The sequence below is a fragment of the Corythoichthys intestinalis genome, chromosome 14 (genome assembly GCF_030265065.1).
Source record: "Corythoichthys intestinalis isolate RoL2023-P3 chromosome 14, ASM3026506v1, whole genome shotgun sequence".
Classification (NCBI taxonomy): domain Eukaryota; kingdom Metazoa; phylum Chordata; class Actinopteri; order Syngnathiformes; family Syngnathidae; genus Corythoichthys; species Corythoichthys intestinalis.
The window spans coordinates 26,742,963-26,760,234 of NC_080408.1; the positions used below are offsets into that span (position 1 = coordinate 26,742,963).

The window sequence follows — 17,272 nt, forward strand, 5'->3', positions numbered from 1 at the left end:
AATTTACCGTAATTTCCCGAATATAAGGCGCACCCGTGTATAATGCGCACCCCAAATTTACTTGTAAAATCTGGGGGAAATTATTGTACCCGTTTATAACGCGCACCCTAATTTTAGCACCAATAAATAGAATAATACAAGAAAACAGAGCTCGTGTACAGATACAGAGCTGTCATTTTACTGACTGGTGAAACACAGCACAAGCATAGCACATTGGTAGTTCAAAACATTACCGTAAACTGAAAATATTTACGGTAATAATATGATTTGACAACTTCTCCAACCTACCAGAATCTAGGAGAAAACAAAACAGATGTGACTTTTCTTTTAAAGGCTGCTGTATAACTTGCTCGTTTCCTCATGATTAATAAAAGTTTCTTCCATGGATTGATACGGTAAAATGAAAGTGAGAACGTAAGTCGGAAATCCGTGAAAGGTCATCGCTGTCAACACGACAGTAACAAAAGGAACTATTGTTATTTGGGTTTGAGTTTCCCGAGGGACCGATATAGTTGACGGACACAGGAAGTGTGTGTCCTTACATTTGTTATGGTCCGAATTGTGGCGCTGCAATAAACGTCGACTCAAATGAGTTCAAGAAACTAAATTCTGTGCTTTATGAAGAGTGAAAAAAGCAGAATTTAACACAGACGAAATCATTCGGCCGATTAGAGTGAAGTATTACAGAAACAAAATGGTGACGTCACGTACCGTAATGGTCGGCAACGGGTCGCCGCATACGTTTCTTCAACACAACGTGGCCGTGTCAATGAAAAAAAATCTGTTTATATGTATATGTAATACATATATATTTCTGTCTCCATCCATGTACCCGTTTATAATGCGCACCATGAGTTTACAAGTTGATTTTGGGGAAAAAAAGTGCGCGTTATATTCGGGAAATTACGGTAGCTCCAAAGCACAAAGCTGAAAATCCATTTTAAAGCTATAAAACTGGCCACTGGAGGGCAGTAGCGCAATTGGTAAGACCCGCAACCCGGTTCAACGGCAACGAACTGCCAAGCCACATGGCTGGGCACCGGTGGAAAACGACCGAATGGATGCCAGGCGGTGGACGACCGATCAGAACAACCGGTAGGACGCCCAGACGCTGGATGACTGAGCAGACCGAGCAGAACGACCGGGACCACTGGTGCAGAGGACGATGCCTTTGAGTCTCTGCTGCTCAGGAGAACCCTTAGAGACTCAAAAAAAATTCATCTTTATGAGACAGTCGACGATGAGGGAAAAGTTTAATCGGCTGTCATGGCCAGAACAGTGTCATCTTTCAGTTAGTTATGTGTAAATAAATTGTTACTTTGCTATCAAAAGTTCTATTTGTTTTGTTGTTTATCTTATTTTGTAAAAGGAAAACATTATTCAGATGTTTGGGATGTAACTAAAGCAAAAAATAGCTGTGTATAGGTCAAAGGTATGTTTGAAATGTATGCTTTCACATAAAGCTCAATTTCTCCGTTTTTTCATCAGAAATTGGAAAATTGCTCAAACTAAGCTATTTTCTAATGCTGATTTCTAATGAATGGAAAAAGATATGAACTAACTTTTTTTCTGCTGAAAGAAGAGAGTCTAATCTTTCTTTTGGTGGGTTCCATGTTTATATAGCAATATAACAGCATTTTCTGTGGGCCTTGCAAAATCAGTCAAAATCCAGTAAAACGGCCTGGAGCAAAGGGCCTTGCTCCGGTGAAAATGGCTGGGAGTGAATGAGTTAATAATTACTGCTGGTACTATTACAAAGGGCAATCACACTTAGCAAAACAAATGAATTATTAATAAAAACCGGAATAATAAAATAGTAATAACAATACGGTAATTCCTGTGATAATGTAACGAATTGGGTTCTAATGTGGGGGACGTGTTTTGCGTGCTGTACCTAAATGCACCGCGTTGCTGACGTGACAGAGAGGGAGAACGGTGCCTTTTAGAGTTTACTTTCACTTTTAATGTTTTGTTGAGAACAATAGCCATGTTTACATGCTGACTTTTATTCATACCGATTTAAATCATTCCGAATGGAAATTTCACATCAGCTGTTTACATGTCACTTCATCTATTCCGATCCAGCGTTTACATGTGACTGCCTTTATTCCGAAAGGACGTTTGACAACTGCCGTCTGACATGCGCAGATTAATCAAAACAAAGCCTCACGTTGCAAAACTTGGACATCGATCGTCAGATCAGCTGCTGTTTTAACTTTTCGAGTGGAAACAAAACTTCAGAATGATACGCCGTTCATTTAAAAAGTTGTGTGGGTGCGCTGTGCGTGTGCTTGGAAGCCATGTTGCAAGTGACATTACTTACGTCACCGAGTGACGTCACCACGTCAGTACGGAGCATGCGCAGAAAGAACGCAACCAGACACCATTCCACTTCTCTGTTTACATGATATAATTTTACTTCTAATCGGTTTGGGAAAAGGAATATTCCACCCCTGTGAATCGGAATGAAATTCCATTCGGTTTGGGCCTGTTCATTCTGAATGAGGTGTTTATATGGAACCCATTTATTCGGTTTGAACAAATATTCCGATTGTAATTGGAATATTTGGCTCCATGTAAACGTGGCAAATGTCAACTGTGGTGGAGAGTCGGCGTATTGTGTGGAAAAGTTCTGAAATAAATGATAAAAACCTGACGAAGCTAGCGATTGCTTTGGCGATGTTACCATAATAATAATTGTCACCTTAACTTCTAAGACTGGCGAACAGAGGTGGGAGGAGGACCATGGACATTCTACAGCTGTATTGTTGAGCCTGTTCACGGATGTGCACCCCACGCTCATATTTTTTTATCATTTGCATCTTCATTTCAATGGTGTCACCTTTTTTTCCACCATCTGTACCAACTTTTTTGAAACCTGTGTTGATTTCTCTCTCAAGAGAAATCCGCCGTGCGTCTGTCTGCGGTGCTGTCATGTCGTATTTCGAGCATGTCGTTGGATGTCGAAACAAATGGCGAGTCAAATTTTATGTTGGATGTCGAAAAGATCGTGTGTCGCAGCGATCGTATGTCGAGGTACCACTGTATAGCTAAGTTAGCAAGCACATTCCTGTTGAAATTTACTACAAATAAATTTGTTGTTGAAATTTCATGTTTACATTTGTTTATTTTTGTTTATTTATTTTACTTTTAACCTGGTTTGTTCAGCTGCTTCGGCTTTGAGAGTAGGACTCTTGTCTTAATGGTCTGAACAGTTTTAATTTCTGGTCTGTTATACTTACTCATACAAAGTATGGGTCAACCTTCCACTAAGCAAACCACTTTCTCCTCCCATTAGGATTTGAAAGAAATGGGTAAAGCCAGTAAAATTGGAGGCAACCCAGTCCAAAACCTAGTCTTAAATGACACTTGGCCTTTAGTCAGAGTATGAAAATAGGACCCTGTGTGTCTTAACCTTCACTGAACCCCTTAAACCTACTCACAGAACCCCTGGGGTTCAATCAAACCCAGGTTAAGAACCACTGCCATAGGCAAAATATAGGCTATCGGCATAATTTCTTACCATGTTTGAAGACACCTAATAGCAAGGATTTGTCTGACTCCGTGTCCCACCAGTCTGTGGGGACCTCCGCGTGGAATGGTTGGGGGATCCAGATATCCAACTCACTGTAGAACAGAACAAGAGCAAAATGCCATTGATTTTGAATCGAATTAAAAAAATTCTTTTGATATAAACTCATGTTTTTTTTCCATAGAGCAATACAGTGTCTCAAATTTGCAACATTTTATGAAGCAGTTTAACACATATTTACAGTAGTACCACATACCTTTCACAACAATTCACAAACACAGTTCGAATTTGCTGAAGACCATAACTTGAATGGAGAATAATTGGAGGGAAAGGGGACCTCAGATTAGCATGAGCTTGGCAAAGTGGCTGGAATTAAAAACCAAGCCAAATGTCTGGATTTTCATCTTTGCTAGTTAATCACCTGCATATGCAGTCAGTGGTCCTATATTGATACCGGAGAAAGTCATTTAAAGGGTTTGGCAATGACCAAATAACACAAATTGGATCAGATGACTTGCCAAAAACGGTGCAGAAAACTAAAGTCAGGTGCACAGAAAAAAAATCCCTGCACTCATTATGTATATAAATAATACAAGACCATTTTCCATGCAACATGCTCCACAGATACCTTCTGCATTGTGGCACCAAAATACAAAATCCTCTATTATGGAAAGAGCCCACAATACAATGTAGACAATGGAAGCAGAGAAACAGAGGGTGACAGGAGAAGAGGACAACACAGGGAAATTGTTCCTTATCTCAGGAAACAGCAGCATGCCCAGTCTTTGGCAACGCACGAACAAGAGTGTGCCAAGACTGACGCTCTAAATCCCCCTGGCATATGTTGGCACCATGGCATCGCGTATGCTTGCTCTCTCCCTCTCTCTTGAACGCACGCATGCACGGATATGGCAAAGTAGCCATCGTTCGGGTGGTGGGGGTTTGGAGGTAGCTTGGTGTTGGTGATCATAAGTACACGTGCTGCACATTCAAAACACATTCACATTTGGTTGGAAAATTATAAGAGGAGGATGGGAGTTGAGAGTGTTCGTCAAAAAGGGCAAATACATAGCTAAAATGTATAAGACTGAAGTGAGTGCAGTGTAGGAGTCAGTGTGAGAGAAGGAAAAAGATGCCAAACAATCAGTGGCTCATCAAAACCAAAATGGGTCAAAAGCCACACCCGCCATCCACTTTCCCGAGATAATTTTACGGAGACCTTGTGTTAGGAAGCAAGGCTGCCAAAGAGGCCATTTGAAGAGACGGAAATACACTCAAGCAATAATTCATGCCATGGTCATAAATAAGCCTTTCACAGATCACTGTCAAGATGTCTCCATGGTCATCCGTCTTGTATGCAGTGACCATAATCTTCGTGAAATGGGCAAATCACTTATGTTATGATCAGCTGTTTCCATTGAAAAGCAAAACCTCAAAATTTACAACTATTACTATTACATGAACTGCTACTGTTTGAATGTTTTTGCATAGATCCACCCCTCCTTAGAACCTCAATCTCCAATATTTCCTTGAAATACAGTAACTTATCCAAGTAGTGTATAACTAAATGAAAGTCAAAATGATGGGATAGATTTTTGCTTACAAAAGTGATTACTTACTGTATGCTTTAAAGGGAAATGAACGAAAAGAGCTGGAAAGTGACTAAACATTGTTGAAAATGGCAAATGTGATGAAATTATTGGCAACTAAGGATGAAAACAAGTTAAAAAATACCAACCTGGACTCTGCTCCATCCAGAATGCGTTCAGCTTGATCTCCGATGACCTCCTGTCTCAAATAATACAGCATTCTCACCCTCAGCAACACCCTAACAAAGACATTGACAAACATGAAACGGTATAGCAAAATACATCGGAAATTGCACAGAAATTTTGAGATAAAAGCAACAATGTTTCACAAGGTGAAAATTTCCAAAGTGACATTCCCTTGAAGCAAAAGTTTCATTATCATGATATCAACATTGCGATCCCATTAATTATTGCATTAGCCTGTTGCTAACTGAAGGTACAACCCTAAGATTAGTCTGTTTTCTCTTTGTGGGACACTCATCCAGAGAGCAGACCGACATCGAATAAACGTTGATTTTCAATCCAAATCATCAGTATGGTTGACATTAGGAGTGGGAGCCTCTTGGTACCTCACGATACGATTTGCGATACAAACCTCACGATAACGATGGTCTGACGATATGGCAATACAACGATTGTCGAAACATCGGTCAGGAAATCATTCTAGGATATTCTACAAATAACTAATAAACAGAAAAACAACCTTCTGCTGTGAATTGGAATGAGTTTATCACTAGGAGACGTCCAATCCATTTGAACTTCAAACGGATTGAACGTCTATGGCCGTCAGTGGCAGCCAATGCCAGGCAATGAGGTAATTTTGGGCCATTTAAGGTCATTTACCTGTTGATTTGCCTGTGAATGGTCTCGTTTCGAATGCACGAACGTTCCCAGTCTAAATGGATTGGGCGTCGCGCACCGTTAATGCAGCCTTAGAGTTAACAGACACTACCCAGATAGCAGACCAATGTTGAAAAGATGTTGGATCAACATTCCGCTGTTGATCTTATATGGTTAAATCAACGTCACTTTTGCACCCTCAATTAATGTTGCTTCAACGTTAAAATCCTTACAAAACCTTAACATCATTATTAATAATATTGGAACAACGCTAATTTATTGTTGTTTTTGACCAAAACACCCGCTCATCCATAATTCAATGACTTTTCAGATTTCCCGAACAATCATAAATCAACTATTTGTCAAATTTGGTTCATCAACTATATAAAACAATGTTAACCCAACCATCGCCTGACATACTATAGAACAACGCTGTTTCAACCTCACTTGATGTCGAAAATTTTGATGTCAAACGTACTGATGATTTTGATGGAAAATTAACGTTTGTTCAATGTCAATCTGCTATCTGAGTATTTTGGTAGAAGATTTTGGTAGCAAATTGTTGGTTCCTTTTTATTTTTTATTTTTTTTAGACATTGACAGCTTTTTAAAACGACATCTCGATTCTTGGCAGGAGCATATCGATAACCTTTTGGAATACAAAGTATCACGAAAAATCACCATTTCGATATTTTGTCACTCCCCGAGTTGACATCGGAATTTTCGACAATAAATAATGTTGAATCAATGCTGCAAATACCGATTATACATGACAGTGACGTTTGAAACAACGTGGTTCTATGGTATGTCAGGTGATGGTTAGGTTAACACTGTTTTATAGTTAATGAACTCATGTTGACAAATAGTTGATTTATTATTGACTGGGAAATATGATTGAAAAGTCATCGAATTTTGAATGAGCTGGAGTTTTGGTCGAGAAATGGTTGTGTTCTTGGTTGACTGAGAAGACAGCGAATCACCTCGAACGAACTCCTTCGCAAATGCCTCATTTTAGGATAGCCATATTTAAAAGGTATGCCTGCTGCGCTTCTTCAGATGATGATGTCAATGATGTCTTACAGTAGAAAGAACCGCGTTTGTCATTATTACTTGTATATAAAACCCTTTGCCTGACACAATGAGACAGTTCTAAGAAACGGTGCATTTGCTGTGATTGACAAGTGAAGACCTACTTAGCTTGGATGTTAGCTGAGTAGAAGTTCAAGCAAGCTTAAATTCCTTTTCCAATTCAAGTGCTAAATCGCTAGATATTACACAATCGAGCGTAGTCTAAATTAATTTATTGAACACCGAGACAGTGCGGGCATTTTTCCATCGTAGCAAGCTCCGTTCTCAGCTGTAGCCCTAATTTGGTTTGCAACCACAAAATACTGATCTTAAACAAACTCATGATATCTGCTTGAATTCCATGATAGCAAATAACTGTGAATGCTATTATGTTTGTATTCTTCAGATTTCACTGAAAAGGCAGATGGGGAGGGACATGTCAGAATATGCATTTGCTGCTGTTGTGCAGAAGTGGCCGCTACGCTATGCCCCAGACTGCACTGGTGGCAAGATTCGCAGCCAAGCTCGTCAGCCTGAAGAAGAAGCTTAAGTTTGAAATATGTTTACTGAGGATGATTAAAAATAATTTGAAATCTAGCCATCTTTTATTATTTATTCATTTATGATATAGTACATACTAATATTTTATTAGTCAGCTTAGCCGTTTCTTTCTGTCTGTAAATAAAGCAGGACCTCTAAATATAGGCATATTTGAAAGCAATAATAGCGTCATGGTTGAAAATGCAGGAAAACATAACATTGATTCAGTGTTATGCCAATATTATTAATAATCGAAATAACGTTTAGGTTTTGTCAGGATTTCAATGTCGGAACAAAATTAATCGAGGGTGCAAAAGTGATGACAAATCAACGTCGGGTATCAACGTTGATTTCACGATACAAGATTGACAGCAGAATGTTGATTCAACATCTTTTCAACGTCTGTCGGCTATCTGAGCAGTCTACAGCTTAAAAAAATATGCTTTGTGACCCTTTTCAACAAATAATTTTTTTTTCAGATAAAAAGGTAAACGAGGAAAAAAGAGGAAAAAAAAAAGATTTAGATGATTTATTGACTCTTAAAGAGGACATTCGTTGCTGACAATCTGAACCAGCTATCGGCTTGCAATTTAAATGGTGTTGGAAATGCATGGCAATGGACTGAACCTGTCTCCACATACTCTTGTGATCATAATAAGCATGAAGGTAGTGATTGGACAGAATCAGTGAATCACAATAAACTCGAAAATGACTGGTTCATGGTTAAGTCAATGAGAATCACATGGGTTAAAGTTTAAGTATTAATCAAGAACTCTTGGTTGTTGATGCGATTCACTTACAACCTTTCAGAATGACTTTAAAAGGGAATATAAAGTATTTCGAGGCTGAAACGTACAATTAATTGTTCCTCAGCATGTCCAATGTTTTTGGTGGTTGTATGGCCTCACCAGGGGTTGCGCTAGACATTTTCGTTGTCTGTCATTTTGACTGACAGGGTCATAAAAATCCGGTCATAGTCTATTTTTACCCGTCACTTAAATTTTTAAAATGATAATGATGACATATTCAATAGTATTTAGTTCTCATTCATTTTTAATTAATATTGTAACGCTTGCTTGGCGGCGAAAAATTAGACACGGAAGTCGTGGTATTTTTCTCCCTTTTTACTCTGCTTACCGCCAACAACTCCGCCCCCAAAGAAAAAGAGGCAACGATATAGACCCCAATCACCAACGTCACACAATGATCTTAATTGTGGCTGTCAGCCCAAAATCTTCTAAATATATATTAAATGCATCTTACCAGATATAAAATGACTACTACATAGTCTGTGGTGATCGTTTGGTGCCCAGATTTCTTGTCGAATTACAGCAGTCCATCTCGCTCTCATCTTCGGGTCTCTCAGAATACGGTAGAACTTCAAGTCTCTCCGTCTATCTTCTCTGTTACAGCAACCAACCGCCACACACGCCTTCACCGTTTTGATTATTAATATTAACGAGCAGAAAAACACGCCGTAATAGGAGGCATGTACGTAGCGGTAATGTGTAAACATGACGAGCTGACACACAATATGGCGGCTCCAGTCAGGGGGGCGGAGTTGTGACGTCATGTGATTGGGGTCTATACACAGGCGGCAATCTTGTCCATCAATTGGATGACGCGCTGGCACACCGGGTGCACCAATAAGAACCTCGCGTTGATGTGTCACTCACGGTGCCGCCGCCAGACCCCGGTGACGCTACAATACTCTGACAGAAGAGCCAACGACGTCATGCATTAAGAGAGACAATAGCTAATTAATATGCTAACTCGCCACCCTGTGGTCTGGGGTGTGAATTGCAACCTGTCAAAATGACGGACGGACTTCAGTTTTTTCCGTCACCGTTTTAAAAAACCGGTCAACGACGGAAAATATCCGGTTAACGCGACCCCTGGGCCTCACTAACATGCAGGTTGCTTATTAACCCTTAAATACCTGCAACATGAAGCAATTATCAGAGAAACCCAAAATTTGAAAAATAAAGTCCTGTAGAAAACCTTTTTTTCACATTTGTAAAAAGAAAAGTCAAAATGAATATGTGTAATTAGCGCTCTAATATCTATAACCCTTGCTGAATCCAGTTTTTTTTCCTCATGGAACCTGGAGAGGCGTGTGTTAACTTGCGTCCATTTTTTTTTTCAAAAAGAAATGTAAAAATTCAGAATTAGATTCAAAATCATGAAATATTAGGTGCATCAAATGTGATACATTCGGCAATAAAGGGAATTAAAGACAAGTAAAATTATAACTGCCATTTTGCGAGTCCATTTTCTTTTTAGTTTGTCAAACAAGGCTGCACAGACAACACAACTTCGTCGCACATTCTCAGAGATGAAACGCCGGAGCAAAAGAGTTCATATGTCACTGGATATCTGAGACTGCACCCTTTTTGATTAAGCTAAATCCTCAGTTTTGGAAAAATGGGTCACTGTGATTCATTTTGCTGTGCTGTATCACTAATGGATTATCGCTAAATGGCAACTTAGGCAAACGAAAGTGGCCTGTTTATTCAACAGCCTTTGCTAAAACTCTGGACCATCTAATCTACACTGCATGTTCAGGTAAATGATAAATTCTAAAATCGTATCTATGGAGCTGCTCCACTTACTGTATGCTCACTAAAAGAACAATTTTTTCACGGGATTTACTTGTTCCACATTCATGTACATTTGATCAGGTCGAGATTAGGGTCTATATATTAGCTGTACCACTTCACCAGTCATGTTCTATTAAGGTGGGAACTGGCCAAATCTGCTCACTGTGTGATTGACTGGTTCATAGCTTCCCCTGTACGCTGTAAAGAGCTGAGGAAAGAACTGTAATAGCACAAAGGACAGATGAACATAGAGGACATCGGGGCCTTGCCCATCAGGCAGGAAGACAAACTTACAGCTAAAAGGGGGAAGGGCATATAAGAAGTAACTTGGTACTAATTCTGCTGTGTGTGTGTGTTTTTGGACCAATGGCATCACAAGTAGCAGTGTACGTGTGTGTTTGCTGGCAGCCTCTCTATGCTCATCCATCAATGTGCCAGGCCTGATTAGCCACACAACACTGTGCTCCAGCCTAGCAGATGGCACCACATAATCACCCCCAAGTGTGTGTATGTGTGTGTACATTTATGAATCTGTGTGCGTGCGCATACACCTTTCACCTACTTCTAACAGGTCTGCCTGTCTTGCCTGGCACATAGCCAAATGGATACACATATGTGCACACATGTGCATACTTACACATGAACGCACATACAAACAAGTTCCCCTTCAGTAAGCCAGAGAGCGGATGCAAAAAGACACTTCTTTTCAACGGAGGCACTTAGAAAATAAATCTGAAAAGAAGCCCAGCATCTAGATGTCTTACAAGTGTTTACAAATAGTTGAACATTGGGAGAACGCCTTTACAATGCATTTGCAATGCAATTTATTGTGTTGTCGAATTACCAAACTAGACATTTTTGAATAAACTGAACTGGAGGAAAAAAAGGAAGGTTGAGATTGTAGCCTGTCTAATGCCATGTTCCTTTGTAAAACATCACAGGTATACTGTAATATCTAATGACACAACTTACATTAGGAGTGGGAACCTCACGATACGATACGATTTGCGATACAAAGCTCACGATAACGATGATCTGACGATATGGCGATTAGTGCTGCAACGACTAACTCGAGTATTCGATTAGAAAAAAAAAATATTCGAAATAAATTTTGCTGCTTCGAGTATTCGTCTAATTTAAGTGACGTACGTTGTAATGTTTTTTTTTTTAAAGTGCTTGCATTGAGTTTTATTGATTTGGGTGGATACACTGCCTTCTAGTCAGCCTCAATTCACATGGCTGAATCCAAGTGCTCCCTGTTAAGACCAACATAAGCAAAATTTTGTTTGAGCTAATGTTTTTTTTAATGCATTCGTAATTTAGTTTATAGGTATATTTAGCCTATTTTTGTGGGAATATGTGTCTGAACCATTTGTTAAGAGCGTTGTAAAAAAGTTAGCATTTTATAGCAATTAAACTAGCGGACTTTTGCGATGTAAGTTAGCCAATTGTTCTTTTGTCGTACATAGATCCTTATTGATTGATTGATTTTTTTTTATACCGTCTGAGCCTCAGCTCAGGTAATTTAATTTTTCATGTTCCTTATCCGATTACTCGATTATTCAAACTAATGGTTTATCGATTAATCGACTACTGAAATAATCGATAGCTGCAGCCCTAATGGCGATACGATTATCGATACATTCGTCAGGAAATCATTCTAGGATATTCTACAAACTAATGAAAAGAAAAACAAGCTTCTGCAATGAATTGGAATGAGTTTATCACTAGTAGACGTCCAATCCATTTGAACGTCTCGCTGCCATCCCTCCCACTTTAAACGGATTGAACGTCTATGGCTGTCAGTGGCAGCAAATGCCAGCCAGTGAGGTCTTTTTGGGCCATTTCAGGTCATTTACCTATTGATTTTCAGTTACTTCCTGTTGATTCTGGCGTATTTTATGAGTCATTTCCTGTTTATTTTGAGTTACAGAACAGGAAGTGACCTGGGACTCACCCAAATGAATAGGCAGTAAGTTAAACTCAACAGGAAATGACCTGTAAATGCCCTAAAATCAACAGCAAGTGACCTGTAAATGCCCTAAAAATCACAGAATGACTGTGAATGCTCTGGTTTCGAATGAACGAACGTTCCTAGTCTAAATGGATTGGGCGTCGAGCACCATCAATGCAGCCTTAGTGTTAACTGAGACACTATTATGGTGGAAGATTTTGGTAGCAACTTGTTTGTTCCTTTTTATTTTTTTTAGACATTGACACCTTTTTAAAATGGTATCTCGATTCTTGGCAGGAGCATATCGATAACCTTTTGGGATACAAAGTATCACGATATATCACCATTTTGATATTTTGTCACACCCTTAACCTACATTGTCAAAGGCAATTAAAGCATTCCGCTGTCACGACCAGTTTTTGGGGATAGCGGGTTGGTGTATCAACATACTTGTTACAGTGATGCTTCAAGTGTCTCTTGTAGCTATCCTCTTGCAGTAAATGATCAGGATTACAACTTGCAAGCCAAGCTGCTCTTGGTGTCTGCGGCAATGGACCAGTGGGTTTCCCTTTTTTGCCCTTTCTGCCTCGAGGTACTGGTGTTGATAGACCTGAAGAAAAAGAAATTGCAAAAGGGAAGTGTTGAAAATGGCAGGGAGGTGTTCGTTGAGACATACCTAAGTTCAACATATAATTTAACAAGATTCATTATCTTTCCAGTCAAGTTGTAGTATTTAACAGGAGACTCATTTATTATGTTTTATTGACATGACCCTTTTCATGCATAGCAGTGGCTATTGTAGACAGCTATTGAAGTCATTCAGTTTCATTTTTTTCCCCACCCACAAGTGCAGCCCAGTGGGTGGCATTTTATGAGATGACACTACCATTTACTGCCTTAACTGATGTGCAGGTTCAACATGTTCATTTTACATTAAAACTGTATGGCAATAATACGTCAGCGTTTACCTGAGTGATTGGTCAATGTCTTAGTTGTTCCATCTTCGCTTGGAGTGATCAGGTCCCATATAAAGCTTTTGATGTTCTCATCGCCACGGTAATGCATCAGGCAGTATGCTAGGAGAGCTCGGCAGATTGTCTCCACATCAGCCTCCTTCAGGGGTCGCTTGAAGCGGCCATGAGCCAGGATGTCAGTCCATCTACCCCAACTTTTAAATAAAGAAAAGTGATTAGCTTTTTAGCCGATTGATCGGGTCCGATCAAGTCATTTTCAAAGTATCGGAATCGGCAAAAAAATATCGGATATGCCTTATATATATATATATATATATATATATATATATATATATATATAAAATTTAAATCGTTTTCTAATTGTATATAACGTGACAGACAAAATGTCTTACACTCATCTAGAGTAGTTTTGGCTTAAAGTAGGGTTACCAAATTTATTGCGTTAATTATTTGCGGTAAGTATTTTTTTCTAATTAATCACGTCAAATAATTAACGCATGCGCTGCACGACCCACTCACGCATTGTCCCGTTCAATCTATAATGGCGCTGTTTTAATTATATATAGAGCTAAACGGCAGCGTAAAATGAGTAGCGTGAATTTTGGCAGTCTTTGGAGCCTTTTTTTAAATGGCTAAAACCTTACAATCCCACTCCCAATAATTATAAATATTGTGGGAAAGCAACATATAGAGCTAAACGCAGCGTATAATGAGTAGAGAGAATTTTGACAGTCTTTGGAGTGTTTTTTTATTTGGCTAAAGCCTTACATTCCCTCTCTCAGCAATTAAAATTAACGTGGGAGGCAATGTGGGGAAGAAATGTAGTAGTTGATCATTTTCTTAACACCCTATGTTCTTTCCCAACGCAGAGAAGATATATCAATTGGTGCCCCTACACACAGTCATGGTTGCACTTCCCATCATGCATTTGGGTTGAATGGCTGCAGTATCATTTACTGAAAGCTCAACAAATACACTAGATGGCAATATTTAGTCACAATGTACAAAGTCACATTTATCCTTTAAGAATTACAAGTCTTTCTCTCCGTGGATCCCTATCACAGAAAGAATGTTAATAATGTAAATGCCATCTTGAGGATTTATTGTCATAATAAACAAATACAATACTTATGTACTGTATGTTGAATGTATATATTCGTCCGAGTTTTATTCATTTTTTTCTTAATGCATTGCCAAAACGTATATGACCGGGAAAAATTATCGGAAATGATTGGAATTGAATCGGGAGCAAAAACAAAAGCAATCGGATCAGGAAATATGGGGATCGGCAGATACTCAAACTAAAACGATTGGGATCGGATCGGGAGCAAAAAAACATGATTGGAACAACCCTACTTTTTAGTATTAGTAAGTCTGCAGATTTTATAATACTGGATCATATTACGGATCTAACTGACCAAGAATGTGCTGAGGTAGACTCTATTGTAAAACTGAATTAATACTGTGTACCAGGGGTCAGCAACTAAGTTTGGCACTTGATCAAATTATTTCCAGACAATTGGAGGGCAAAATTGCATTTTCACCAGGCAATCTCAGCTTTTCTTATTTCAGAATACACCTTTTATGTGTGTACTTATTACTAATTGAAAAACAGGCTGTTAATAATGTGCTCCAGATGCAGCTCTACACAGTATTGGGAAACAGAAGTAATGCCGTTGCTTTGATACCGTAGTTAGATAATTGTCAGTTTTTAATCAATGTCAACTGGCGGCCCAGACATAATTGGCCATGTGCCAAACGTGGCTGCCAACCACTAGTTGCCTAATAGTGTTTTATACAATTACACAGCCAGAGTAACACTCAAAATAATTTGTCACAAAATAAGCATTGTAGCATATAAATCATTCAGAAGGCTTGTAATTTAAAATCTAAGCTATCTTGATGGCTATCATAACCACCATGACCTCAATCTTTCATGAATGTCCACACGTCATAGTGTCTAGCAGCTCAAAGACACGAAAGCACGTGGCACAAGTCTGCTGACTCCACTTTCACGGAAACCACCGAGCACAATCAGACAGCAACTAAACCTAAAGCTTGCATAGTGATATGGCAATCTTTTAAACTAGTCAGTTCTGTGCATTTTTTTTTTTTTTTTAATGTTGTCCACTGTTGTTTTTCACTGGTCGTTGAACCATGTTAGCTGACCTGACGGCTGATTCATGAAGGTTTAAAATGGTGGACAAGTGAGTGGGACTGACATGAATGACGGTAAAAGACGACAAGCCTTCACTAACAAGACCAGACCCAATAAAGACAGTGTGTGTTTTTGTGTCCTATAGCCTCAGGCCACAAGGCTAGACTGTAACAATAACAATGCCCGCATCTCACTAGCACCACTGTTCTTCCTTGCACACACGGTCATGCCAAGTCAGCCATGAAAATGGACAAATTCGCTGTATAGTATAATGCAAGTTTGTTCATGTGTGCTGTACAGCATTGTGCTACCACGAAATGTAAAGGCTCTTGTATAATGTTAAACAATTTCATTATTAGTTTACACGGTGATGAAATTCTATGTGTTCAATACTAAAATCTAAATGCCAGTCTTTGTTGATTATAACATTTACAGTATGTGGTAAACTTTGACATATGCATGTGTACATATAAAACAAACCCGTAGACTAGAAGGTTCTTCTCCACTCGGAAGCACTCAGATCGAGGGTAGCCCTGGATTTTGTCTTGGGGCCGCCGTGGTTTGGAGACAGGTCTGCTAGGTTCTTCATCTTCACTCTCCAGTTCCGAGAACTCCATCATCTCATCCTCTTTCACACTGCTATAGTGACGTGTCTGCTTTCTTACTCTTGGTGTGTCTATCACCAGTGTGTTCTGAGTAAACAAAAACACAACGTATAAAATTCAAGTGAGAGATTCTAACCTCTAGGGCAGGGGTAGGGAACATATGGCTCGCGAGCTAGATCTAGCTCTTTTAATGGCTGCATCTGGCTGGCAGACTAATCTTTAATTATTTAAAAAAAAAAAAAAAGTTTAGTTATACTCCTTTGCGCATTGCGTGAAACGGCAACGGTCACCGATCATATGCTGGTGTTGTACAGTAATGAGCATATGTGAGTTTTGCGGTGTATGTTAATTTTTTTAATGCTCAGACAACACTCGCGCAATTCGCACTAGATATCATCAAATAGCAACCTAAATGTGCTACGTTAGATCCCCAAAGTCCCATGCCATTGGCTGAGTGAGCCCACGGTGATCATGGGACATGTAGTCAATATTCTACAACCATAGGCGGAGTTTGACTTTTTGGGCGGGGGGGGCACAACATGTTGATGACCCCGAAACGCAGTGTCAGCAATAAAATTAGCATACAAGAATATTTATAATAATAAGTTGACAATGAGTGTTTTTTGTTTCCCCTCATTCTTGAGGGGAATTCTAAATCAGGCTGCTCAGGCAATACTTTTCGGCAAGATCGTCAACCACTGAAAAAGGTACGCCCGCCGGTGTCGTCCCAATGTGTTACCCCAGTCAAAAATTGTATCCCCTGGGCGGAGCCATAAGGAGGTAGATTTGTGTCTTTATTATTCAATCCAAAAAAAAGTTGCTTAAATAAAACAAAGTTGCTTCGATCAAAATATATATTTTCAATAAAAAAAAGTCGCTTCAATTAAAAAAAAAAAAAAAAAAAAAAAGTTTGCATGCAAAAATAAATTTGAAACTCAAAACAATGCATGTGAAAGCTATTTTTCTTTGACTGATTTTTTGGGGGGGATTGAAGCAACTTTTTTGATTGAAGTAATGTTGATTTGTGTTTGGGCCACATTTTGGCCAGGACGTTTTTGTCTTATTCAAATCAAAAAAGTTGCTTCAAAAACATATATATTTTCAAAAAGAAAAAATCACTTCAATCAAAAAAAAAAAAAAAATCCAATCATAAAAAACATTTTTGAATGCGAAAAAATATTTGAGATTGAAAAATTTGCATTTGAACACTTAATTTTTCATTGAAAAAGTTATTTGATTGAAGCAATCCTTTTTGTGTTTGGGCCATATTATGGGTAGGGCATTTGTGTCTAAATCATTCAATCCCAAAAAAAGTTGCTTCATCACAAAAAAATATATATTTTCAATCAAAGGAAAAAAATCATTTGAAAAATAAAATTGCCCTCCTTTAAACATTTTTAAAAAATTAATTA

The 17,272-nt window shown here is 38.8% G+C and overlaps 1 protein-coding gene across 5 annotated transcripts in view; it reads right to left on the reverse strand.

The window, feature by feature from the left end:
* Nucleotides 1–17,272, reverse strand: part of chd7 (chromodomain helicase DNA binding protein 7) — a 142,086-nt gene that overhangs the window by 26,782 nt on the left and 98,032 nt on the right. For all 5 annotated transcript variants that reach the window (XM_057857362.1, XM_057857359.1, XM_057857358.1 and 2 more), the window contains 5 exons: nucleotides 15,736–15,947; nucleotides 13,092–13,291; nucleotides 12,574–12,733; nucleotides 5,271–5,360; nucleotides 3,524–3,627 (listed from right to left, as the gene is read on the reverse strand). In XM_057857362.1, coding sequence (XP_057713345.1) covers nucleotides 3,524–3,627; nucleotides 5,271–5,360; nucleotides 12,574–12,733; nucleotides 13,092–13,291; nucleotides 15,736–15,947 — 766 coding nt within the window. The remainder of the gene's footprint in view (nucleotides 1–3,523; nucleotides 3,628–5,270; nucleotides 5,361–12,573; nucleotides 12,734–13,091; nucleotides 13,292–15,735; nucleotides 15,948–17,272) is intronic.